The sequence below is a fragment of the Bos grunniens genome, chromosome 4 (genome assembly GCF_055505025.1).
Source record: "Bos grunniens cultivar Pamir isolate PY7600 chromosome 4, Bosgru_T2T1.0, whole genome shotgun sequence".
Taxonomy (NCBI): domain Eukaryota; kingdom Metazoa; phylum Chordata; class Mammalia; order Artiodactyla; family Bovidae; genus Bos; species Bos grunniens.
In genome coordinates, this window is record NC_141168.1 from 110,658,136 (window position 1) to 110,685,804 (window position 27,669).

At 38.1% G+C, this 27,669-nt stretch overlaps 1 protein-coding gene across 7 annotated transcripts in view; it reads right to left on the bottom strand.

The window, feature by feature from the left end:
• The window catches only part of ANKIB1 (ankyrin repeat and IBR domain containing 1), a 157,503-nt gene that overhangs the window by 55,145 nt on the left and 74,689 nt on the right, over positions 1-27,669 (bottom strand). For 6 of the 7 annotated variants that reach the window (XM_086397938.1, XM_086397937.1, XM_086397935.1 and 3 more), the window contains 2 exons: positions 16,903-17,085; positions 6,338-6,455 (listed from right to left, as the gene is read on the bottom strand). In XM_086397938.1, coding sequence (XP_086254064.1) covers positions 6,338-6,455; positions 16,903-17,085 — 301 coding nt within the window. The remainder of the gene's footprint in view (positions 1-6,337; positions 6,456-16,902; positions 17,086-27,669) is intronic. The other variant, XM_086397936.1, reaches the window with a different exon arrangement.

Below are 27,669 nucleotides of genomic sequence, written 5' to 3' on the forward strand. Positions count from 1 at the left end.
TAAAAATACTTGATGACATAATGTATCAACACTAGAGAAGAAAATCTTTGTTTTAATTACAATAAAGTTACTGGTTAAGTTAGCCTTAGATTTTTACAGGATACAACATTATAAGTTAAAATTATGATACATTATATAACTTAGCCCAGTGCAGACAACTGTGGCAGAAATGGGTATGCTTACAGAGAAGAATTGCTGCTTACAGTTAAGTGTGACCATGTGACTAAAGTCTGCTCAGTGGAATAGGTGCAGGGGTGATTTATGTCACTTCTGGAACAGGCTCAAAAAAACCTCCCACATCTTTATCTGCATGCTTTTTCCTTTCTGACTGGTTGGCTAGAATGGAGAGAATCCCCAGGGCAACCTCAGAAGCCACTGTTAGGATGGCAGAGTCTCAGTCAGTCGGGATAACTGTGTGGAGCGGAGCCACTGCCCCATTCCCAACCTAAATAAAACACCTTAGACTACTATTATGATCAAGACACATTTACTGTGGTTGACTCTATACTTTCACTTCAGCAGTGGCCTACTCTAATATAACTGGCACAACACAGCCCCTCGCAGATGAGTGACTTCTACTTCTATGCTGGCTCTATATTATATGTACATGAACTCTATTTAAAATCTCAAGCAAAGGGCAGGTTGCTGTGAACCTTATACAAAAGAAACAAAATTTAAGATATTTTGTATTTCTTTCCCAGTTTCTATATTATGACTGGTAAGCATTATTACTGATTACAAGGAAAATATTTTATCTTTAAATTCTAAGATTTTAAAAACTATTTTGAATTCCTCAATTTCATCTTTGAACCAGGTCTAGATTTTTTTTCCCCAAAGGATTACTTAAAAGTTTTAAAGATGACAATGGAGAAATAGGGTTTTACAATAAAAAGATGGATTTAAAATATACAAATAACATTTCCAATATATTATCTATTCATTCTGTAACTATGTTCTCAAGGCTTAAGGGATGGTTATTGTGGAAACAAAAAAACAATAAAAAGCTGCCCTCTAAGAGCTCCCAGGTTAATGTAGAGGAAAAGCAAATACAGAGATTATTGCAATATTGTATTCTAAGTGTATGACACATGTATGCACAGGATATAATGGGAAGAGACAGGAAGGCTCTCAAAGTAACCCTGGGAATACATAAGCTGGAAAGATTTCCTGGAAGTGGTGCTTAATGAAGACAAGCAGGAGTGGGTAAAAATACGTGTGGAGACTGACGGCCCAGGTGTACAAGCCTGAGTCATGAAGATATACTAAAGAGATGGGATGTTCTAAGTCTGGGGAGAGCCAGTGGAGGGTTTTTCAGCAGGGGAGATAAATGCTCAAAATTTTAAAATGCAATACAAAAAATGAACACGGGTGAAGAGGAAGGCCAACAATGGACTACAATTTAGATGAAAAATAATGACAAACTGAATTTAAGTTGGGGCAGTGAGAATGGAAAGAGCTAGGGAGACTGGGAGAGGATGGGAGCTATTTAGGAAGAGAAATCATGAGGCTGTGCTCAAATGTAATAGACAGGAAGAAGGAAAGTGTGACTTAGTCTGGTCAGGGTAATTAAATGAATATGGAGGCCATTTATCAAGATAGTGGGAGAAATGATGAGTTCATGTATGGACAGCCTTTGGTTAGGGAGAAAAGGTTAAAAAGACATTTAGAAATAAAGTCCTGAATACTACATTAAGGTCAGGGTGTAGCTATGTTCTTTATTATCTAGGTGGCTTTTGAAACCCTTGGTTTCAAAATGTGCACAACAATGTTTCTCAGACAAGGGTCTATTTGGTAGGCTGTTTATAACACATGTTTTTATGCCTATTCCCTCAACTAAAGAAAAGACTTAGATTCTCTAGAAGTCATCCTAGGAATTTCTGGTTAGTTTCCCAGGCAATTCTCATTTACACCAAAAGTTAGAGCCACTGGTATATAAAGTGGAAAAGAATGTCAAGTACAGAACTCTGGGAAATAGCAATATTGAAATTTGTGATTCTGGAGGGTAATATACCAAATTATTCACAGAAATGACCAAAGGAAGATGAAATATGCAGTTTAAAATTTTCTTCTAATCAAAAGATCATATAAAAATTTTTGGAAGTGGACATTCTATTTTAATACAGATGATAAAGATTTATAGTTAAAACAAAGAGGTATGTCTCAAAATTATTGGATGAGAAAGACCATTCACCTTTCCCTTTTTAAAAGTAATTTCTAAATCAGAAAAAAACTCTTTGAATAAGCCAAAATGTCAAATATCGATTGTGCAATTGGAGGGTCCACCTCAACATGTGACAATTCCCAAAATGGTTGTCTTAAGGATCACAGAGGACTTATAATAAGCTGAGCACTTTTTCTAAGTAAAGTTGGTAATGTCCTCAAAAAAATTTTTAAAATGAGCAAAAAAACCCCCACTGTAAAAGGAACAGTATGTTCTTATGTTGACTCTGTAGATTTTGCTTTGTGCCTTTCATGGTGAGAAACAGTTTTTACATAAAATAAATACAGCTGACAAAAATAAATAATAATAACAAACTGTTAGTTAACTGACTTTATTTAATCGGCTTTAGTAAAAATTAATGTCAAAACCAGGACTAGGACTACGGACTCCAACTCTCAACCCTGCTCAAATCAGATACATTTCTAAAATTAGACAATCTATAAGTTGGTTTATTTGCTCAATTTTCAAAAAGAGATTTCTTATTTCTTCTCTGATTCATAGCCAGTTTGTATTTACTTCAAAACACAAGGATGTCGAGTACTGCACTAACCACTGCACAAATAACAAGTCAGGCTTGTTTAGCAAACTATTTTGTTTTATATTAAAACATTAAAACAGCCATCTTTTTTTTTTTCATATTGATTGATATTTATTTGAGGACATGCCATGTCAAAATAAAACAAGAGAGTCAACTCTTGCCTTTAACAATAATATTGTATTATAAAAGCACTTTACAATTCCATCCCATTTTTGAGTTCTAGTTACTGGGGTATGTGGCCTGATGATTATCTGAAAGCATTTCTCTATTCAGATCCATAATCCAAGTGCTCTCTGAATATTATAAGGTGACAGTAAGTGGGAACTGGAGGAGGAGGAGGAAAGAGAGGGGAATAAGTTTCTCCCAGTTAAGGGTTTGTCACAATGAGGGGATGAGGATGTACGAAGATATTTTTGCTGTCTTTTCACCCTTATACTGTGTTAAGTAATGCTTACAACATAAATTCAGTAGGCTTTTCCTGAGCTGTAACTCAGAAATTTACTTCCTACAAACAATGTATTTACAGATGTGTTTATTAACTTACACAGCATCTCACAATAACTAGTAAAGTTAAAACGGTGCACTTCTGCTGCTGTTGCTGCTGTTAAGTCGCTTCAGTCGTGTCCGACAATGTGAGATCCCACAGACGGCAGCCCACCAGGCTCCATCGTCCCTGGGATTCTCCAGGCAAGAACACTGGATGGGTTGCCATTTCCTTCTCCCATGCATGAAAGTGAAAAGTGAAAGTGAAGTCGCCCAGTCGTGTCCAACTCTTAGAGTTGGACTTAGAGTGGACTGCAGCCCACCAAGCTCATCCATCCATGGGATTTTCCAGGCAAGAGGACTGGAGTGGGGTGCCATTGCCTTCTTTGTTTGCAGTGTTTTAAGGGAAATACATATTGCCATTGTGATGGAGCTCTAGATAGACTGAATAAAACATCTAAAAGTTAAAAGTAGTTTAAAAAGGCAAAGAAATAAATATCACCAAAGAAAAAAGATTAATTGTAGCTTAAATATAAAACCAAATCACTAATTAACTATATAGATCTAATAAAAAGAAAAGCCAGGTTGAGAGAACCAACATTTAAAAAATGCTGAAAAATAAGGCATAAATCTGCATAATGTTAAGTTTTACTTTCATTCTCTCTTTTCCCTCTTCTATGTATGCCTTACAAATAGCTGTAAAAAGAAGAGAAGCGAAAAGCAAAGGAGAAAAGGAAAGATATAAACATCTGAATGCAGAGTTCCAAGGAACAGCAAGAAGAGATAAGAAAGCCTTCTTCAGCGATCAATGCAAAGAAATAGAGGAAAACAATAGAATGGGAAAGACTAGAGATCTCTTCAAGAAAATTAGAGATACCAAAGGAACATTTCATGCAAAGATGGGCTCAATAAAGAACAGAAATGGTATGGACCTAACAGAAGCAGAAGATATTAAGAAGAGATGGCAAGAATACACAGAGGAACTATACAAAAAAGATCTTCACGACCCAGATAATCACGATGGTGTGATCACTGACCTAGAGCCAGACATCCTGGAATGTGAAGTCAAGTGGGCCTTAGAAAGCATCACTATGAACAAAGCTAGTGGAGGTGATGGAATTCCAATTGAGCTATTTCAAATCCTGAAAGATGATGCTGTGAAAGTGCTGCACTCAATATGTCACCAAATTTGGAAAACCCAGCAGTGGCCACAGGACTGGAAAAGGTCAGTTTCCATTCCAATCCCAAAGAAAGGCAATGCCAAAGAATGCTCAAACTACCACACAATTGCACTCATCTCACACGCTAGTAAAGTAGTCCTCAAAATTCTCCAAGCCAGGCTTCAGCAATACGTGAACCGTGAACTTCCTGATGTTCAAGCTGGTTTTAGAAAAGGCAGAGGAACCAGAGATCAAATTGCCAACATCCTCTGGATCATCAAAAAAGCAAGAGAGTTCCAGAAAAACATCTATTTCTGTTTTATTGACTATGCCAAAGCCTTTGACTATGTGGATCACAATAAACTGTGGAAAATTCTGAAAGAGATGGGAATACCAGACCACCTGATCTGCCTCTTGAGAAATCTGTATGCAGGTCAGGAAGCAACAGTTAGAACTGGACATGGAACAACAGACTGGTTCCAAACAGGAAAAGGAGTACGTCAAGGCTGTATACTGTCACCCTGCTTATTTAACTTATCTGCAGAGCACATCATGAGAAACGCTGGACTGGAAGAAGCACAAGCTGGAATCAAGACTGCCGGGAGAAATATCAATAACCTCAGATCTGCAGATGACACCACCCTTATGGCAGAAAGTGAAGAGGAACTAAAAAGCCTCTTGATGAAAGTGAAAGTGGAGAGTGAAAAAATTGGCTTAAAGCTCAACATTCAGAAAATGAAGATCATGGCATCTGGTCCCATCACTTCATGGGAAATAGATGGGAAAACAGTGTCAGACTTTATTTTTCTGGGCTCCAAAATCACTGCAGATGGTGACTGCAGCCATGAAATTAAAAGATGCTTACTCCTTGGAAGGAAAGTTATGACCAACCTAGATAGCATATTCAAAAGCAGAGACATTACTTTGCCAACAAAGGTTCGTCTAGTCAAGGCTATGGTTTTTCCTGTGGTCATGTATGGATGTGAGAGTTGGACTGTGAAGAAGGCTGAGCGCCAAAGAATTGATGCTTTTGAACTGTGGTGTTGGAGAAGACTCTTGAGAGTCCCTTGGACTGCAAGGAGATCCACCCAGTCCATTCTGAAGGAGATCAGCCTGGGATTTCTTTGGAAGGAATGATGCTAAAGCTGAAACTCCAGTACTTTGGCCACCTCATGCAAAGAGTTGACTCATTGGAAAAGACTCTGATGCTGGGAGGTATTGGGGCCAAGAGGAGAAGGGGACGACATAGGATGAGATGGCTGGATGGCATCACTGACTTGATGGACGTGAGTCTGAGTGAACTCTGGGAGTTGGTGATGGACAGGGAGGCCTGGTGTGCTGTGATTCATGGGGTCTCAAAGAGTCGGACACGACTGAGCGACTGATCTGATCTGATGTATGCTTGTTCAGATCTGCTCTAAGGGCTTATAAGAAAACTTTTCATATTCAATTTGATCTCAAATGTCCTGGGCAAAGTATTTGCTATTCTGTTGAAGATTCTATAGTTGGTAAGGTTTAGACATCATTGTTTTCATTTGTTACAGAAATTTTGATCAAGGTGCCAAATTTACATTCTAAAAATTGAAAGCAGGTAAAAAAGGCAAAGAAATAAATATAACCAAAGAAAAAAGATTAATTGATTCTTCTTAAAGGAATTTGATTTCTACAGTGCCTTGCTTGCATAGCATTTTTAAAAAAAGAAACAAAGGAAAAAATAAAGAAAAGAAACTCAAGAGAAATCTATTGCTTAAAAAACTTTTCTTTTTCAAACAGAACTCTATTTTGACAATTTTAAAATCTTGGGAGAATTAGCTCTTAGAAGAACTAAATATTTAAAACGTGCTGAAAAAACAAGAGAAAAGTAAAAGTGCTTCAAAACAGCCATCTTTTAACTGTGAAAAGTTTCAAAAGTACTCAGGACATTTCTTTCATTACCATGAGCTCGAAGTAAAGCTTCAGCAGTAAATAGTGGAGCCTGGAGCATGTCTGCTGTTTCCACAATGAGCATATCTTTCAATCTACGAAGATCCTGAGGTCTTAATCCTTCATATGGCTGTAAAAAGAAGAAAAACAAAATTAAACTGGCTATTATACCTTTAGGAAGTTCTGCAAATCTATAAATAAATATATATGGTTATCATTTATTTAATCTTTTAGTTCTGGTTTGGCAATGAAGCTAAAAAGGCACTGTATCTTCCACTATCACGAACTTCAAACTACTTTATCACAAGTCTTTTTTTAAGCTGGAAAGTAGATGCCTGGTCTCACGAACCTCATCACTCTAAAATAAAGAATTATACTATGATGACAAGATCATCTTATAGTTTCAAAAATCTAAGAAATACTAAAAAAAAAGCATTAGAAATAAAAACCTATAATTTACCACTGACCAATGGTCATGATCAATGTTCTAAAGTATTTCTATCCAGTCTTTTCTTTCTGCAAATCAACTGTATGTGAATATGCATGTATTCACTTACATACAGCTTTAATCACCGAACCACCAATATTTACACTTATTAAGACTGAATTTGGAGGAAAGTGATTATGACATACTATTCAACTTACTCTTAAATGTATTATCTCTGTTTATTCAAGTGTTTGTTAACACTCCATAAAGGTACTTTATCATTTCAAGTGTTTTTTTATTCTTCTGCTATCCTTTATCTTTTCCCCCCTTTGCTTTTAACAGAAAACATATAAAGAACAAAATCACAAATGTCTCACCATTCATAAATTTATAAATGCCAAAATAACCTGTGACATGTTTTCCTCATTTCCCCAATTTCCCCATCTTCCCCATCCTGTTTATGGCAATCACTACCATGAACTTGATTTGTAGCTATTGTAATAATAAGGCATAACATTATAAATATCATTAAGCAGTTTGCCTTTATTTTTATTCAATATTGCATTTTTATTACTAATATTAATATATATATCTACTTCAATCCTTTAAACAGATGTAACCAGCTTACTGCAGTAAGCACAGAACTAAAGATAACAACTTAAAATGCACTAGAAATTCTGAACTACTCATCAGAATTACAACCACAGAGGACGTCCTTTGGTGACATTTATCAAATATTCCAGAGAGTTCTGGAAACCCCAGAACAGATGCAGTTAGTAAACTCCATCTTTTACAGTTGGCTTACAGTTATTTTAAAATTAGATATTAACTTTATTTCTTGTTTTCCTTTTTTTTAATTATCATGGAAACCATTTCATCGGTTGTTACTCAACCCCATATGACAGGAACTCTATTCATCAAGGATATTTCTCTCACTTGAGACAAGTTTTCTAATCCTAAAATGTCTTCTGGTAGGGATGCATATATAAGCAATGAGTGTATTTATGACAGGAAAGACTGACAGACTTGACTGCAAAAACATTGCCAAGATTTAAACATAAAAACTATGTTGCTTTTAATATATAAGGAATTTGTGACAGTCAGTAAATTTAAAACATCGAACGTCACAAAAACACAAACATCCTTAAGTATATAAGCTCTCTAACCTAACAAAATGGTCAACGTTTGGAACTAAAAAACAAAAGACCCAACAACCACCCTCAATATTGCTAAGGTCGCAGTGAGATAATCCTCTGATATACTTTTTTATATAGGTAAAAATAGAAATTGGTATATCATTTAAAAACTAAGCATCACATCCCATGAGTCTTTAAAATATTCATCTTTTGACTCAATAATCTTACTTACAGGAATTCATCCTAAGGTCTAATCACAATGTGAACAGAACTGGTCATCTGCAAAGTTACTTATAAAAGTGACAAAATACAACTAACTCAAATGTACTTTAAGGGAGTTAAAGGATGTCTACACGTTAAGAGTAGTCAGCCGTCACTCAAAATATTTCCTATAAGTTTATAAATATCAAGAAATGTTAAGGAAAATAAAAAACTATTGAACACTGATGAAAAGTGGAAGGTAATGTGTTACAAGCATTATTTATAAGTGGTAGAAAAATGAATACTTAAAATTTTTACTGTGCTTTTTATAAAGAGCGTGTTTGGTTGAAAAAAATTTAATCAAAAAAATTAAAGAAAAGTCACTGGGGATGTTAAAGAGATTTAAACATTGGTGGAGCATGCACTCAATCGGTCTGCAGTGTTACTCTTTTTATAAATGATGGTAAAGCCTTAATACTGAATACACCACACAGCACACTGTATTAATAGTCTACTACACCGATACATGCATTCAGCTATACTGCCATGAATCTCTACATATTATAGGTATCCTATGACCCTAACTAGAAAAAGAAAAAAAAATAAACCTAAACCTCTAATATAATTTATTATTATATCCCTCTCTAGGGATTAACTAAAAAGAAATTAAAAAGGGAAATTTAATCCCAACTATCCTTTGAAAAGTACCCCCAAATCATCATGTACAGCTTGCTTTTAAGCTAATTTATTAAAACACATCTTTTCATGCAAAAACTCACAAATCCCTTCATGATTAAATCTGTAGTATTCAGTCTAGCCTAGAAGTTATTCACTATGTGTAACACTGCTTCTAAGTTCAGATTTGGGACTCCAGGTATTTTTCCTGCCCCAGTAATGAAAAACAATATTTCTTGATATTCCCAGTGGTGGCAGTTGTATATTTCCTGGTATTAATTCCTTAATGTTCTTCTTTAGAGTAGCCTTCATTCTACCTAATTTATGTTGAACAAAATAAAATGTGATTTTAGATATATCAAGAAAGGAATAACGTAAAGCAACTTGTATACATTCCTTTTTTAAAAAATACACAGCTTAAAACTTAAATAGGTAACAATGGAAGAAAAATAGTTCTTGAAGGAAAAAGACATACTGCCTTCATGAACATGTAACATGATCACTCTGAATCTCTGCAACTGAACTAGGTTACGTGAAGCACTTTAATACATAGTTCAGTCCCAGGTCAGTAGGAGTCCAATATGCTATGGGGGAAGAATGGGAAAATGCTCCAGGAAGAATGAAGAGGCTGGGCCAAAGCGGAAACCATGCTCAGCTGTGGGTGTGGTCTGGTGGGGAAAGTAAAGTACCATTCTATAAAGAATAATAACACACTGGAACCTGGAATGTCAGGGTTCATGAATCAAGGTGAATTGGCTGTTGTCAAGTAGATGGCAAGAGCGACCATCCACATCTCAGGAATCACTGAACTAATTAAAATGGATGGGAATGGGTGAATTTAATTCAGGTGACCATTATATCTACTACTGTGGGCAAGAAACCCTTAGAAGAAATGGAGTAGCCCTCACAGTCAACAAGAGAGTCTGAAATGCAGTACTTGGGTGCAATCTCAAAACCAACAGAATGATCTTGGTTCATTTCCAAGGCAAACCTTTCGGCATCACAGTAACCCAAGTTTATGCTCCAAACACTAACACTGAAGAAGCTGAAGTTGAATGGTTCTATGAAGACCTACAAGACATTCTAGAACTAACACCAACAAAAGATGCTCTTTTCATCACAGGAGACTGGAATACAAAAGTAGGAAGTCAAGAGATACCTGGAGTAATAGGCAAGTTTGGCTTTGGAGTACAAAATGAAGCAGGGCAAAGACTAACAGAGTTTTGCCAAGAGAATGCACTGGTCATAGCAAACACCCTCTTCCAATAACACAAGAGACATCTCTACATATGGACATCATCAGATGGTCAATACCAAAATCTGATTGATTATATTTTTGTAGCTGAAGATGGAGAAGCTCTACACAGTCAGCAAAAACAAGACCTGGAGCTGACTGTGGTTCAGATCATCAGCTCCTTATTGCAAAATTCAGACCTAAACTGAAGAAAGTAGGGAAACCACTAGACCATTCCGGTATGACCTAAATCAAATCCTTTATGATTATACACTGGAGATGATGAATCAATTCAAGGGATTAGATCTGGTAGACAGAGTGCCTCAAGCACTATGGATGGATGCTCATAACACTGTACGGGGGGTGGTGACTAAAACCATCTCCAAGAAAAAAGAAATGCAAGAAGGCAAAGTGGTTGTCTAAGGAGGCCTTACAAATAGCTGAAAAAGAAGAGAAGCAAAAGTCAAAGGAAAGAGGGAAAGATATACCCATCTGAAGGTAGAGTTCTAGAGAACAGCTAGGAGAGAGAAGAAATCCTTCTTAAGTGAACAATGCAAAGAAACAGAGGAAAACAATAGAATGGGAAAGACTAGAGATCTTCTCAAGAAAACTGGAGATACCAAGGGAACATTGCATGCAAAGATGAGCACAATGAAGGACAGAAACAGCAAGGACCTAACAGAGGCAGAGGAGATTAAGAAGAGATGGCAAGAATACACAGAAGAACTGTACAAAAAGGTCTTCACGACCCAGACAACTATGATGGTGTGATCACTCACCTAGAGCCAGACATCCTGGAATGCGAAGTCAAGTGGGCCTTAGGAAGCATCACTACAAACAAAGCTAGTGGTGGTGATGGAATTCCTGCTGAGCTATTTCACATCCTAAAAGATGATGCTTTTAAAGTGCTACACTCAATATGCCAGCAAATTTGGAAAACTCAACAGTGGCCACAGAACTGGAAAAGGTCAGTTTTCGTTCCAATCCCAAAGAAAGGCAATGCCAAAGAATGTGCAAACTAACATACAACTGTATTCATTTCACATGCTAACAAGGTAATGCTCAAAATCCTTCATGCTCGGCTTAAACAGTATGAGAACCGAGAATTTCCAGATGTACAAGCTGGATTTAGAAAAGGCAGAGGAATCAGAGATCAAATTGTCAACATCCACTGGATCATAGAGAAAGCAAGAGAATTCCAAAAAAAATCCTATCTACCTCTGCTTCATTGACTTTGCTAAAGCCTTTGAGTATGTGGATCACAACAAACTGGAAAATTCTTAAAGAGAGGGGAATACCAGACCACCTTACTTATCTCCTGAGAAACCCGTATAAAGGACAAGAAGCAACTGTTAGAACTGGACATGGAACAGTAGACTGGTTCAAAATTGGGAAAGGAGTATGTCAAGGCTGTATACTGTCACCCTGCTTACTTATAAGCAGAGTACATCATGTGAAATGCCAGGCTGGATGAATCCCTAGCTGGAAACAAGACTGTTGGGAGAAATATCAATAACCTCATATATGCAGATGACACTAATGGCACAAAGTGAAGAGGAACTAAAGAGCTGCTTAATGAAGGTGAAAAAGAAGAGTGAAAAAGCTAGCTTAAAACAACATTCACAAAAATGAAGATCATAGCATCCAGTTCAATCACTTCAGGCAGACAGATGGGGAAAAAGTGGAAACAGTGACAGATTTTATTTTCTTAAGCTCCAAAATCAGTGCCGACAGTGTCTGCTGTCATAAAATTAAAAGTTGCTTGCTCCTTGGAAGAAAAGCTATGACAAACCTAGACAGCATATTAAAAAGCAGAGACATCACTTTGATGACAACGGTCTGTACAGTCAAAGCTATGGTTTTTCCAGTAGTCATGTATGGAAGTGAGAGCCAGACCACAGAGAAGGCTGAGCATCAAAGAACTGATGCTTTCAAACTGTGGTGCTGGAGAAGATTCTTGAGAGTCCCTTGGACAGCAGGGAGCACAAACCTGACAATCGTACAGGAAATCAGCCCTGAATATTCACTGGAAGGACTGATGCAGAAGCTCTAACACTTTGGCCACCTGACATGAAGAACCAACTCATTGGAAAAAATCTTGATGCTGGGAAAGATTGAGGGCAGGAGGAGAAGCGGGTAACAGAGGATGAAATGGTTGGATGGCACCACCAACTCAATGACATGAGTTTAAGCAAACTCTGGGAGATAGTGAAGGACAGGGAACTGGCATGCTGCAGTCCATGGGGTCGCAAAGAGTTGGACACAACTTACTGACTCAAAACCAACAACATGTAGGCAGTGTCCCTCTCTTCTGCAGGGTTACATTGAAGGTGCCTTTCTCTTTTCTGTTGCAAAGATAAACTGCTTCAATTTTCAGATTAATACAAACCATCAGTAACCTTCAAAGCAGTCCAATACTGATATAAAGAAAGAAAAAGAAAATTTAAAGACAAACAGGGAATAAAAGCGCCTCTTTTGCATCAGTACATATTACTGCTACCAAAACACCACTGAAGAAAAGTGAAACAGTCCAACATGTAAACTGTACCACTTTGAAGTCATGTATAAAGTGATAGTATTTTCAAAAACTGTTTCAGAAGAGACTGTGACAAAGGAGTTATTAAAGATATATTTATTTTCCCCCACAATTAAAATAGCTTTCCCTGATTATATAGGTGAAATAAGTTCACTGTTGGAAAAAAATGAAAAAACAGGTACTTATTGACCCAAGTATATTGGTAACTGTTAAAATTTTAAAAGATGTGAAAGACACTTAGGAGAAGGAGAGGATATTTCCAATTTCTCTCAATACCAACCTCACATTAGCTGACCCCTGAGCTGAGCCTGGCTCAGCGATAAAGAATCTGCCTGCCAATGTGGGTGACACAGGAGACGCAGGTTCTATCCGGGGTTGCTAAGTTCCCCTGGAGAAGGGAATGGCTAACCACTGCAGTATTCTTGACCTGACAGTCCCACTGACAGAGGAGCCTGGCGGGCTGTAGTCCTTGGGGTCGCAAAGAATCGGATACGACTGAGCACACAGCACAGGGCTTAGTCTGAGAAAGAGTGGGGGAAGAACAAGTACAGAAAGACTCAGGGCTCTCAGAGGAAAGCAGCTCTGCCTCCTAAGGGTGGTAGCCAGCCAAGGCAACAGCCAACCGTACTGGTTCCCTGTCAGAAAAGGAGCTTTGAGCCTCCCTGAGTTATAGGCTGGGAGGGGAGAGGAATGGGTGGGTTCTTGTGATGGCTTTCACAGTACTGTATTGCACAGTTTTCCCTTCCCTTATCTAGCGATAGCCACACAGTCTTCTCCTACAAAGCCTGACTCTTACTAGAGTCTTTGTTCTTTCTTTGAGGGGTTGGATAAAATAAGTACCTCCATTCCTAGCTATCACTCTAATATATCATCTTGTTTTTATTTCTTCCAAGCAGTTTACAACTCTCGATACTGTGTTCATTTATTTTTTTAATCTTATTTGTGTGCATCTATCTTTGCTAGAATGTAAGCATCTAGAGGGCAAGAGATCTTTGTTCCTCACTGTATCCCTAATTTCTGTTAAAACACTGTCTGGTAAAGTAGTCACTCAAAATTTTGTCAATGATGGGGTGAAGAAGAAGACTGCCCATTTACAGACTCATCATCTGGAGGAAAGGACTAAATTAAAATGTGTCAGGAATTCCTCGGTGGTCTAGCAGTTAAGACCTTGCCTTCCAATGCAGGGGGTGTGGGTTCCATCCCTGGTCAGGAAGCTAAGATCCCACATGGCTGGTGGCCAAAAAAACAAAACATATAACAGAAACAATATGGTAACAAATTCAGTAAAAACTTTAAAAATGGTCATTAAAAAAAAAAAAGTCATTAAAAAAAATCTTTAAAGTAACCTTTAACTAAAGAAAATATGATAGGTAAAACAATATAAATCTTTTAAGAAACTCTTTTTTTGATCATCTGGAGAAGTAGAAGCTTACAAACTGTCAGAAATTCATGGGAAATTAAAAAACAGACAACACAGTTATTTTTCTAAACACAAACAATAATAGTTATATTAAGTCCTACTGAACCAAATTCAATTCACTTCAGTTCAGTCACTCAGTAGTGTGTGACTCTTTGCGACCCCATGAATCGCAGCACGCCAGGCCTCCCTATCACCAACTTCTGGAGTTCACTCAAACTCATGTCCATCAAGTTGGTGATGCCATCCAACCATCTCATCTTCTTGTCATCCCCTTCTCCTCCTGCCCCCAATCCCTCCCAGCATCAGAGGCTTTTCCAATGAGTCAACTCTTCGCATAGGTGGCCAAAGTATTGGAGTTTCAGCTTTAGCATCAGTCCTTCTAATGAACACTCAGGACTGATCTTTAGAATGGACGGTTGGATCTCCTTGCAGTCCAAGGGACTCTCAAGAGTCTTCTCCAACACCACAGTTCAAAAGCATCAATGCTTCGGCGCTCAGCTTTCTTCACAGTCCAACTCTCACATCCATACATGACCACTGGAAAAACCATAGCCTTGACTAGATGGACCTTTGTTGGCAATGTCTCTGCTTTTAAATATGCTATCTAGGTTGGTCATAACTTTCCTTCCAAGGAGTAAACGTCTTTTAATTTCATGGCTGCAGTCACCATCTGTAGTGATTTTGGAGCCCCCAAAAATAAAGTCTGACACTGTTTCCACTGTTTCCCCATCTATTTCCCATGAAGTGATGGGACCAGATGCCATGATCTTAGTTTTCTGAATGTTGAGTTTTAAGCCAACCTTTTCACTCTCCTCTTTCACTTTCATCAAGAGGCTTTTTAGTTCCTCTTCACTTTCTGCCATAAGGGTGGTGTCATCTGCAGATCTGAGGTGTTTGATATTTCTCCCGGCAATCTTGATTCTAGCTTGTGCTTCCTCCAGCCCAGCATTTCTCATGATGTACTCTGCGTGTAAGTTAAATAAGCAGGGTGACAATATACAGCCTTGATGTACTCCTTTTCCTATTTGGAACCAGTCTGCTGTTTCAGTTCTAACTACTGCTTCCTGACCTGCATACAGGTTTCTCAAGAGGCAGGTTCAGGTGCTCTAGTATTCCCTTCTCTTTCAGAATTTTCCACAGTTTATTGTAATCCACACAGTCAAAGGCTTTGGCATAGTCAATAAGAACCAAATTAGCACTGAATAAACATTGAGAAATCAATCACTTTTAGAGGAAAAAATTTATTGTGTATTACAATAACTTCTTTATTTAAGTATTATTTATGGATGTCCACTGTACAAGCAGTGCTTTCAGTCATGGAAAATATTCTGCTGAATAAGAAAGTTATGACTCTGGCACTAACAGAGTTGACAATCTAATAAAAGAGAAAGGCAATAAACAAGTAAACAAATATATAAACAAAATAGTTACAGCATGTGATAAAAATAAATAGGGTATTGTGATAAAGAGTAACAGACGGAGAGGGGCCTACTTCAGAAGAATGGTCTAAGACTGCCTCTTGGAACATCTGATATAGTCAAGAGAAAACTTGGGAGATGATTTCAGACATAAGGAACAGAAGTGCAAAAAGCCTTAGTGTAGTCTAAGTACTATAGCGTGCCAGGAAAAATCATTTGAGATAAGGCTAAAAAGGCAAATAGTGGCAAGACCATGTAAGTTCTTATATCTGAGCAAACAGTTTGGATTTTATTCTAAGTGCAATGAAAATCACTAAACGGTTAAGTGATATGATCTAATTTGTGTTTAATAATGTCACTCTGGCTACTGTGCACAAAATGGATTCTAAGGGGACTAAAACAGAATCAGGAGACCAGTTAGGGAACTACTATAAGCAGTTCAGATGAAAAGTGAAGGTGGAAAGGACGACTGAGGGAGGCAGGAGCAGAGAACAAGAGAAGTAAATGGATTTGGGTTATATTTTTGGAGGTAAATTGACAGAACTCCCAGATTGTTTGGATGTGATGAACTGAAAATGTTGTTACATTTATGCTTGCGTGGGTGGAGGTAATGTTTACCGATACAAGGAAGACTTAAAGGAAACCCAGGGAGCAAAGTCCCTGCAACCCAGGGAAGAAGTGTCTCACTAAGAAGGGAGGGGTTAATTGTGTCAAGTGGTGCTGAGGAATTCAGGTAAGAGGAGGAGAGAAAAGCATCAGGTAAGAGGAGGAGAGAAAAGGGTTTGGCAAGATGGTGACTCTTAATGTCCATGTCAGTGCAGTTCCATCGGAGTAGAAGGGGAGAAAGTTACACTGCAGAGGGCTGGAGAGTGAAGGGAAGGTGAGGAAGTCAGTATGTACAGACAACTCTTAAATTTTGTTTTTCTCATATGAAGATCAGGGATATGGGGCTACAACTGAAGGGGGACAGGAACAGGAAGAGTGGTTAATGGAGAAGTTGTTTTGTATTTTAAGATGGGCATTATCCAAGCATGTTTGTTGAGAAGAGCAATCCAGACAGGCAGAGACTGAGGAACAGGAGGACTGGAGTCTTGGAGTCAGCATCGCTCTATACAATTAAACATATATATGGGGCTGCCCTCATAGCTAAGTTGGTAAAGAATCCGCCTGCAATGCAGGAGACTCCAGTTTGATTCCTAGTCAGGAAGATCCCCTGGAGAAGGGATAGGCTACCCACTCCAGTATTCTGGCCTGGAGAATTCCATGGACTGTATAGTCCATGGGGTCATAAAGAGTCAGACATGACTGAGTGACTTTCACACACACACACAAACACACATAAGTCAAAGGACAGGTTTTCTAGATCCTTTTCACACTTATGGCTTTTTCAGATGTATTTTCATACTTATGGCTATACAGGTAACAGAATGTATAGCATACTGCAACGACGACCACACAAACTGGGTTTTAAAGAAGAAAAAAAAATTTAGTACAATATTTGCATAATTTCTTTCATTAAAAAAAGCTTACCTCTCGTTTATCTAAAGCAGCATATTCAGCTTCTATTTCTTCAGCTTCAGGATCTCGTGAGAATACCATTTGAGATTCTAGATTTAGGGCCAAATCTTTGTGGTGCTGCTTTTCAGCACAATCACAAGGAGTATCTTTATTCTCATTCTCAGCAAACAGGTCTCCTCCATGTTTTACTAAAAGCTAAAAAAGATTTTTTCAAAAAATTGCAGCTATAGATTTAAATGACAAGTTATTCCATGCTACATATTAAAACTTTTTAATATAATAAAATAAGCATGACAAAAAATCAATAATATGTAATAATATGAAGTGACAGTAAAAGTTAGATACCAGCGGCTTCTGATTTTAAGATAAGCAAATTACTGTTAATCGCTGTTAAGATGACTTCCTTTGGTTAAAAACAACAAACCTGTTTCTTAAATTTTATAAAGAAATTCTTAAACATTCTGTCCAATCCAAAGTTTTACTTAAAAATGAATAATTTTATAGCTATTCAATGCTTTAAATTTTATACATTTCTACAAATCTTTCTCAAACAAGAAGGACATAACCACTAACACCTGATGTCCTGGCAAGGCAGACAAAAATTTTCATTTGTGTCATTCATTATCCAGTTAAACACTGAAATGAAATTAGGTTTAGCAAATCACTGAAGCAAAACTGTTTCCAGTATTACTCAAAATAAGCAATGGGAATAGCTACTCACAGCCAAGGTAAGAAGATACTCCATCAAATCTCTTGATATTTAAAGGAAGGATTTCACCCAAAGAAATCCCACTTGTAAAAATGCATAAAAGAGTAACAGTGTGTTTACTACCGAGGTTTCTGCGGATTTTGTAGAAGCTTAATACACTGTTACTAAGGGCTGTAGGTTCAAGGTTCCCCATTACATCTGCAGACACTGGGAAGGACATGAATACCACGAGGGTCATAATCCAGGACACCCCTGAAGGACAGCCTAACAATTAGTCACGGAGCGAATTCTTTTACAGTATTCACTCACCACCACATAACACAGTAACAGACACCATCTATTGTTTTCTGAGTGCCAAGCACTATGCTGAGACCTCTAATACATATTCTTATTTAATGTTAACAACCCCAAGTGTAGGGACACTGTGATGTTTCAGAAGAGTTAAATAACTTGACCAAAATTACCCACTAATAAGCAGCAGAACTGGGTTTCAGACACAAGTTTGACTGAGTTGTTAATGACACTGTACTGACACAAAGAACAGGTTGATCGCAAACATTAAAGAAGTCACACGTATCCTGGGCATACTGTAAAGTTCTGGCCAGATCTCATTTATGATCTAAACGTGAATACTTTTTAGAGATTTTCATTGTTTAAGGGAGTTAATCAAAATGGTAGTTTCTTTTCATTTTCTTCCAAATTTTATCTCCTCTCCTTCCAACAAACACAGATCTTCCTGTAAAATTCCTTTATTGCTTCTGCAATTCTCAGGGTTCCTCTACAGTTATCCCAAGAGGCCCTGACAAAATAAGGGACCTACACCAATGCCAGGCCTGGAAGCCACTGACAAGCCCAGTGGACATGACTCTGGCTTCCTGCTCTAGGCCAAAGGTATTCCTCAGAGTTAAGATGGTTTACAACATTTTTTAAGTTGTAAAAACAAGCAAACAAATCAAGAAGAATATGAAACACAGACTTGTGGTCACAAAGGTTAAAATGGTTACACATTACATCTGGCCCTTTAAAGAAAAAAAAAAATATGTGAAGCATAAGTCTCAGCAGTCACTGTTATCATCTGGAACCCTTCAGTCTAAGTGTGGTCTGGGGACCAGTGATATCACTGGGGGTTTGTTAGAAATGCTGAATCTCAGTGTTACCACCCAAGCCCCTCCCACTCCAGACCTCTATATCAGAATCAGATTTTAATCTCAAGGAGATTCTTATGCACATGAAAGTCTGACAAGCAATGACCCTACACTCTGGCCTAAGTGGTATGGAGACTGGTATATTTATATTGCCTACTCTATTTAATACTGGGAATTAATAAGCCCACAGACTTACCATACCAACTGCAGGATCTACTACTGTTTTCAGCCTTTCAGCTTCACAGGTTATCCAACACAAAACAATTTGCTTCTGACTGCTACAGAACTTGCCTGGAGAATCCCATGGATGGAGGAGCCTGGTGGGCTGCAGTCCATGGCGTCGCTAAGAGTCGGACATGACTGAGCGACTTCACTTTCACTTTTCACTTTTATGCACTGGAGAAGGAAATGGCAACCCACTCCAGTGTTCTTGCCTGGAGAATCCCACAGACGGGGGAGCCTGGTGGGCTGCCGTCTATGGGGTTGCACAGCATTGGACACAACTGAAGTGACTTAGCAGCAGCAGCAGCTACAGAACTAAGAGCTGACTTTGTTCTCTGCTTCTTTATTCAGAGCAGTAGGAAATGATTTCTAAAAAGCACACTGGGATAGTTTTCAAAGCCATGATTTGATTTACATCGAAAATAGATACTGCCACAGAAGACATTCCAAATATTAGCAAACAAGATAAATCATATTTAACTTAATTATCCCAGTCCTTAGCAAAAGCAAAGACAACAAAATTTAAGAGGCTGTGCCATTCCAAAATATTGGTGAGAGGAACCTTCCAGTCTGCATTCCATGGGGTTTAAAAAAAAAAAAGTGTATGGAGAGGGAATGTGCGAGAAGTCATTGTTGAGAGTCACTTTTGACAATTTTCAGAACTTGAGATTTCTTACATTGACTGGTGATCTGTCTTCAAAAGCAGTCCCAAAATGAGTCTGCTGGGAGTGAGGTGAGGGGTCCCCCAAACCTGTATCTCATTGCTGGAGAGATACCCGTCTTGGGTGATGGGAGGGAAGGTTCATATTTGCAGCACGTGTCCATTTGTCTTGGCAAGGAAATCAATGTATATGCTACTTTGGGCAGAGAAGCCAGCTAGCTAACAGCAGTACTGCCTGACACTGGAGGAGGAATTTTTAAAAAAGTGTTTCAGCATACTGACCTTTGGGGCCTAAGGTAGAAACACCAGTAAACACAAGATACCAAGACATGTTAAACTTCTGCTACATGAGTTAGTCGCTCAGTCGTATCTGACCTTTGCAACCCCATGGTCTGTAGCCCACCAGGCTCCTTCTGTCCATGGAATTTTCCAGGCAAGAATACTGGAGTGAGTGGGTTTCCATTCTCTTCTCCAGGGGATCTTCTCAACACAAGAGATCAAACCTGGGTCTCCCACATCGCAAGTGGACTCCTTAACGTCTGTGCCACCATTTCCTGCATAAAGTCAGATGTTTTGCTTTTGCATAATAGGGAGTTACACCTGGTTGGGAAGAGGCAGTTTTTAAATGCTTCAACCAAAGCATCCAAGTATCATTTTCTTCACTCTCAAGCACGGAGAACTGAATATTTTATTAAAAAAAAAAAAAATATATATATATATATATATTTAGCCTATCTCACATACTTGGTGGTATATACAATTTTCTACCTTAAAAGAAACATCCAATCATCACCGTCTCAGGACATCTGTTTATCGACGTTGTCTTCCTTTCTATTCATAATCCCACAGGAAGAGGGGAAGGACAGCCCCCAGTTGATGACAAATCCCTTTCCACCCCTTTGATCCTTCATCTAAATGCCTGGTGACTCTGCATAAATCGTTTAACTTCTGTAAGCCTCAGTTTACACAGGTCCATTTGTAAAATGAGGCTTACATTATTTTGAGAAAAAGTGTAAAAAGAAAAATAAGAGTCTGTTCTAGTTGTAAAATTCCCATTTCCTAATCTGTTTCCTCTATGACCCTGAGCACTCCATTACTCCCAGTCCCTTTAGTCTCTGACTCTACTGGCTCCTGGCAGAGGAGTCCCCTATCTTAATTCTGTTAGTCCTCTAATGACTTCCTTAATACTTTCTCAGCTACATTTCTGAAATTAGTGACTGACACTCATTGTCTCTACATTTCCTCAGCAAATTACTCAATTTCTCCCAGCAATCTAACTTCTACCCTGCCCACTTCACTCTAATATTATTCCTGAAAGTCATTAATACCTCTCAAAGCCAGCCGCCTTTCTCAGTATTCTAATTCCTTGCCCTTTCTGAAGCATGGCAAATGACTGCCTGCCTCCTCTCCTTGAAATTCTTCTCTTGGTATCCTCGATGCTGGATTTTTTTGGTTCTCTTCTCTGCTTTTTTGTTTTTTTTGTTGTAGGCCACTTCTTGTTCTCATTCCCTTTAAACACAGATATTCTCCAAGTTGATGCTGTGACTTTAATTCTGTAATTTTATCTATAATCTAAAGTCCTGTCCTTAGATTTGTCATCTATACCTTATCTTGCTTTTAGTTATCAACTCTATGGAGACAACATTTGATTCTAAATCTATATTCATTACCCTCAGTTAGTTTTAATTTTTAACAGCCTGAATACCATTTCATGTGGATAATCTAAGACTTCAATCTTCTTCTAAATGACAATTCAAGATATTCGCCTTTCCTTCTAACCAATTCCTTCACCTCATCTCACTTTTAATTTTTTTCTTTATACTGTTGAAGTACACTTCACATACAACACCTGAACTCACTTTTTCGATGTCTGTCAATTGCTAGCAGGCTTCAAAGTGAACCAGGTTCAAAATCATGCTCAGTTTACTTAAAAATAAAGTTAATTTGTTCTACTCTAATTATAGATATGATAGCAGATTGTTACACAAAATGCAGAAAAATCAAAGTAAGAAAATTATATTATCCAAAGATAGCTCACCATTGTTAATATCAACATTTTAAAGTCTTCATCATCTTTAACCTTTCTCTTACTTTCTTGTATAAACTGACCAAGTCACCAAAATGCATTTGTCTCATGCTTTCCATTTCTAATACCACCGCACATATCCAGGCTCTTCATCAGTTCACAGCAGAATCAGTGCAATAATATTCCAACTCCTATCACTATCTTCTAATATTTTGGTTTTCAACCTTGGCTGTACACTGGAATCATCTGGAGAAGTTTTATTACAGGGGCCCCACGCTCAGAAATCCAATTTTATTGGTTTGAGATATGGTCTACAGAATGGGATTTTGTGTGCAGACATGGTTAAAACCACTGTTCCAACACAAAGGTTTCCAAATTGTTTAAGAATCACTTGGGTAGTCTGATAGTTATATTAGGGTGATCTGGAATGGAGACTAAGTATATGCACATTTTACAGATTATTCCATTGTAGGTCCCACAGATTACTGCTCTAAGCTAAGGCTTCTCAAACTTTAATGTGAATATGGATGACTTCAGCATTCCTGTTAAACTACAGATTCAGACTCAGGTGATCTGAGATGAGGCCTGAGATGCTGCATTCCCAACAATACCCAAACTGATGCCAAAGCCAGTCTGAGGAATAGTGTCTGGGTAGCAAGACTTTAAGAACCACTCCTTTATCAGTACCCCCTTTCAAATAAAATCTATTCTACATTACAACCATTAGGTTAATCTTACTATATTTGCTTTTTTTTTTTTATATATTTGCTTTCAAATAGCACGAATCAAAAAAATTAAATGGCTAAATTTTCTATAAATAAATTTCAAATTAGCACTTAGGATTTTCTACTTACTATGGCTTCTATCTTCATTTTAAATCATCTGTCTTATCAAGCCTCTCCAAAATACTTCAATTTGCATATGTTTGAGACGTAGAACAGTCCTTCTCAAACTGCAACATGCAAACGAATAACCAGTGAAACCTGCTTAACGCATTCCTGGAGTCTACCCCAGAGATTCCTATTTGGTATCTGGAGGTCTGGCAAGCACAAGAATTTGTATTTACAACAAGAGTTACTGATGCTACAGGTCTGAGGACCACATTTTGAGTAGCCTCCTCCAAATACTTAAACTGAAGTCTTATCCACTCAAATATTACTACTATCCAAAATATTTTCTGGGCTTAGGAAAATTAAAATGATCTTTCCTTCCCTTCAGTGCCTATAACAATATTTTGAATGCAATAATGAAATCATAACTATCTTGATTAAAAATTAGAAAACCGAGGCCCAGACAGGCACAGTTACTTCCGGTTGCTAAGTTGGGGCCACAATTTCCTTATTCTTTTTTATAGTTTTAAAACCCCAGGTGCTAAAAACACAATTGTAATTAAGTAAAACTTTTCAGTATAACTTGTGAATGATTTTTATGGCTTTTCAATGAAGTGTGAAATGCTCTGACGGCTGCTGAGTGTCATACAGGCCCTGTGGCTACAAAGGGGAAGTGGGACTTACCAGCTTTGGTTTCCTAGTGACCTTTATTTGATCTGACAATAAGCAGCAACACTTAAAGCTTTGAATAAGCAAGTAGGACAAAGGTGCATAGGAAATATCTAAAGATAATACTCATTTTAAAAAACGCTTTCCACAAAGAGTTGAAGCACCCAACAGCCACCTCTGTCACATCAACCATTTCTTGAATCACTATGACAGGTGAAGCACCAATATAAATGAGGCCTAATGACTGGGCTTGCTCTAGGGAAGTCGGCCAAGGGGAGAAAAATCACAAATTAGGCCTTGCTAACAGACCTATCCCATGGATGGAGGAGCCTGGTAGGCTGCAGTCCATGGGGTTGCTAAGAGTTGGACACGACTGAGCGACTTCACTTTCACTTTTCACTTTCATGCATTGGGGAAGGAAATGGCAACCCACTCCAGTGTTCTTGCCTGGAGACTCCTAGGGACGGTGGAGCCTGGTGGGCTGCCGTCTATGGGGTCGCACAGAGTCGGACACGACTGAAGTGACTTAGCAGCAGCAACAGACCTATGCTGGCCAAGAAGCAATAGTTAGAACCTTGTACGAAACAACTGACTGGTTCAGGATTGAGAAAGGAGTATGACAAGGCTGTTTATTGTCACCTTGTTTATTTAACTTACACACAGAGCACATTATGAGAAATGTCAGGCTGGATGAGTTTTAAGCTGAAATCAAAACTGCCGGGAGAAATATCAACAACCTCAGATATGAGGATGATACCGCTCTAATGGCAGAAAGCCAAGAGGAACTAAGGAACCTCTTGATGAGGGTGAAGGAGGAGAGTGAAAAACCAGTTTAAAACTCAGTATTAAAAAAACTAAGATTATGGCATCCAGCCCCATTACTTCATGGCAAATAGAAAGGGAAAAGGTGGAAGTAGTGATAGATTTCCTCTTCCTGGGCTCTAAAATCACTGCAGCCATGAAATTAGAAGACAACTGCTTCTTGGCAGGAAAGCTATGACAAACCCAGTGTGTTAAAAAGCAAAGACCTCACTTTGCCGACAAAGATCCATAGAGTCAAGACTATGGTCTGTCCAGCAGCCACGTACAGTTGTGAGAGCTGGACCATAAAGGCAGAGTGCCAAAGAATTGAGGCTTTCAAACTGTGGTGTTGGAGAAGACTCTTGAGAGTTCCCTGGACAGCAAGGAGATCAACCCTGAATATTCCTTGCTGTCCAGGGAACTCTCAAGAGTCTTCTCCAGCGGTGTGCGGACTGATGCTGAAGCTCCAATACTTTGGCCACCTGATGCGAAGAGCCAAGTCACTGGAAAAGACCCTGATGCTGGGAAAGACTGAAGGCAGGAGGAGAAGAGGGTTGACAGAGGATGAGATGGACATTACAAGTACTGAGCCTGCGTGCCCCACCTACTGAAGACTGTGTGCCCCAGAGCCCACACCGCAACTGCTGAGCCTGTGTGCCCTAGAGCCCACACACCACAACTTCTGAGCCTGCGTGCTGCAACCATTGAGCCTGTGTGCCCTAGAGCCTGCACACCGCAACCACTGAGCCTGCGTGCCCCAGCTACTGAACGTGCATCTACAGCCTGTGCCCCCCCTGTCAAGAAGCCCATGCACCATAATGAAGAGTAACCCTGGCTCGCCTCAACTATAGAAATAACTCACGTGGAAATGAAGCCCTAGCAAAGCCAAAAACAAATGAAATTATAAAAAAAAATTTTTAATTAAATATACATTATCTGGGTTTTCACAGAAAAATGTTTGCTTACCCTTGGAATGATTCTTTGAAATATGAAAAAATTAGAATTAAAGGGACTTTAATTTGCATTAATAAATGTTCAACATATAAGCATTTCTAATTTTCAAACAACTGCAGTCTACTCTTCTTTGTGTTACTTTTATCTCATAAATAATCTGAATGATTAATTTGTCAAACTTCAAATTTTCCTACTTAAGGAAAAGTAGGATTTGATACAAGCATCTGTTGTTAGAAGGTGCCCCGTAGAGATAAAAGAAGGGGCTGGCCAAAATAGGCAAGGAAGAGCTGTATTCTGCAAATTAGTGGCATGAGTTTGACACAACAAAACAAAACAAAACAAAAACACTGCCAAGATAAATCCAAGTATCAAGAGTAGATATGGTGGTAACGGTAGCATCATTAATAGGAACAAGGCAGAACAGAAGAGGAGCTGTGGATAGAGAAGCTTGAGTATAGTTTTGGAAACACTGACTTTGAGAGACTGTTGGAATGTTCATATGAGGAAATCAGCAAGGCAGTAATATAGTGTGAGAAACTTCAGGGTGAGCTCTCCATTTATATGTGTGTGCGTGTGTGTATATGTGTGTGTATATATATATATCAGTGTATCTATATCTATAGCTTATATTTAGCCACTGATGCCTTCACACATGCAAGTGTCTAAAAGAACTCTGTGATTAAGAGGTTTTTATGTTATGTTCTGTGTATGTACATGTGTGTGCCCCTTTAGCTTACTACAGAACATCATTATCACAGAGAGAAGGAGAAGTTGTAAACATTTCATTTAAATGGTTCAAAATAATGAACCACAAGAATCTGTGTGTTTAAATGCACATACAAAATTGCCCAATGTCGACTTTATCAACTCTGTTCTTAAATAAACACAGAAAAAAACATCTTCAATAGCTAGAAAAGACATATTTCCATAGACATTTATAAGTAAATCCTTAAGAGTTAAAAAAAAATAGTTTGGCCTTAACCATGGAATAAAATAATCAATTTAACCTTAAAGGCCAGACATTAAAAATGGGATCTATTTTGCTACAATCACAGATTAACAGAAAAATTAGTGCTAAAGGGTTCTTTTGAGGTAACTGTGATAGTTACCTCTTGGATGGCTGGATGGTTTCCTCTTCTTTGATAATCTCAAAGAAGCTGAGTGACTGGACGTCTACAGATAACCACTGTAAGGATCAGGGCTAGATACCAGTGCTCTTTACACCATACTACGATAGCTTAATGAAAAAGTTAATCAACATCTGGTAACACCCTTTCACTCAACCCAAGCCCATTATATCATGCTTGGTATCAATGAGCACTATGAATACTAGAAGACCTTACACAAAGACACTTAAGGACTAATACTCTTAAAGGACAGTTACAGAGTAGATTATATATGTCAGTGTGTTTGTTTTATGTACTAGAACTAGAAAACACAATAAGGCGTCTGGGAATTAGTTAACGTACACTTTCTTGTGAAACTCTTTGTGTTTAGTTAACAGTTAACATTATCAAAAGTCACTCAAGACCTGAGGCTGGGTAAATATACAGTCAAGTATATAAAACAGATTTAAAATAGCTTTATATGGGTAAAATGACATGCTAAAATCTGTTGACGACAACTAGATTAAATGCAATGAAGGTATTTACAGGGTTCTATTTACAGATTTTACATTAAGTCAAAGAGCTCTTCTGAATACAGAAAAATGAAAATAGTTATTAAATGGTGTGGCTTGCGTACCATCATATACTGAAAGATCAAACAGTAAAACATACACATTCACACCAAGCAAATCATCAGACTTGTCAGTCAGAATAAATCTGGCATTAATTTTCTTCACTGAATAAAAAGTGATATACAAACACATAAATGTGTTGGCAAAAATACCACATTCACCTTTTGAAAACAATTTAATAAGCCCATCACTGTAAACTTACTTCAAAATCAACAACTACTAAAGCAATGCTTATAGAGAATTTTTGGAAGCAAGATATAAAACAGCAATTTAAAAGCAATAATATTACTATCAAGAATAAGCTATTTTCTACTCTAGCTCACTTGAAAATTATTAATACAATGCTGATGCAGTCCTGTCAACAACGAGTCACTACAGCAGTGATTCGTTCATAAGAGGTGGGCATAGAACAATATATAAAAAAACTTGATTAAAAGCCTCAGGAATTCTGTCAATAGCCTCATTCCATGCTAAATCCTAGGACATCCTTCTACCACATTGAGAATCAATGTTAGAAAGTAAAGTTTAAGATTAGTTTTAAGTTAATGACCGTCACTGGACTTCCCTCATAGCTCAGTTGGTAAAGAATCTGCCTGCAATGCAGGAGACCCTGGTTCGATTCCTGGGTTTGGAAGATCCCCTGGAGAAGGAAATGGCAACCCATTCCAGTGTTCTTGCCTGGAGAATCCCATGGGCAGAAGAGCCTGGCAGGCTACAACCCTTGGGGCCGCAAGAGTTGGACATGACTTAGTGACTAAACCAACCAACTAAATGACTGTCACTAGCTAAGTAGTGGGCAAAGGTGACACAATTCCAAGAGCTGAAATGACTAATAGTCTAAAAGATCAGTAAGTATCACAAACAAGAGCAAAAAATACAAGGTAAGATCAGAAGGCTTCCAGAAGTTGAGAACAACTGACATTTCAGATATGCTAAAGAAGTCATATAAATGGCCATAACCTTTTAACATGAGTAAGAAAATGGAGAACCTTCATGTTTTTTGTATATTTATCAATTTAGAAGT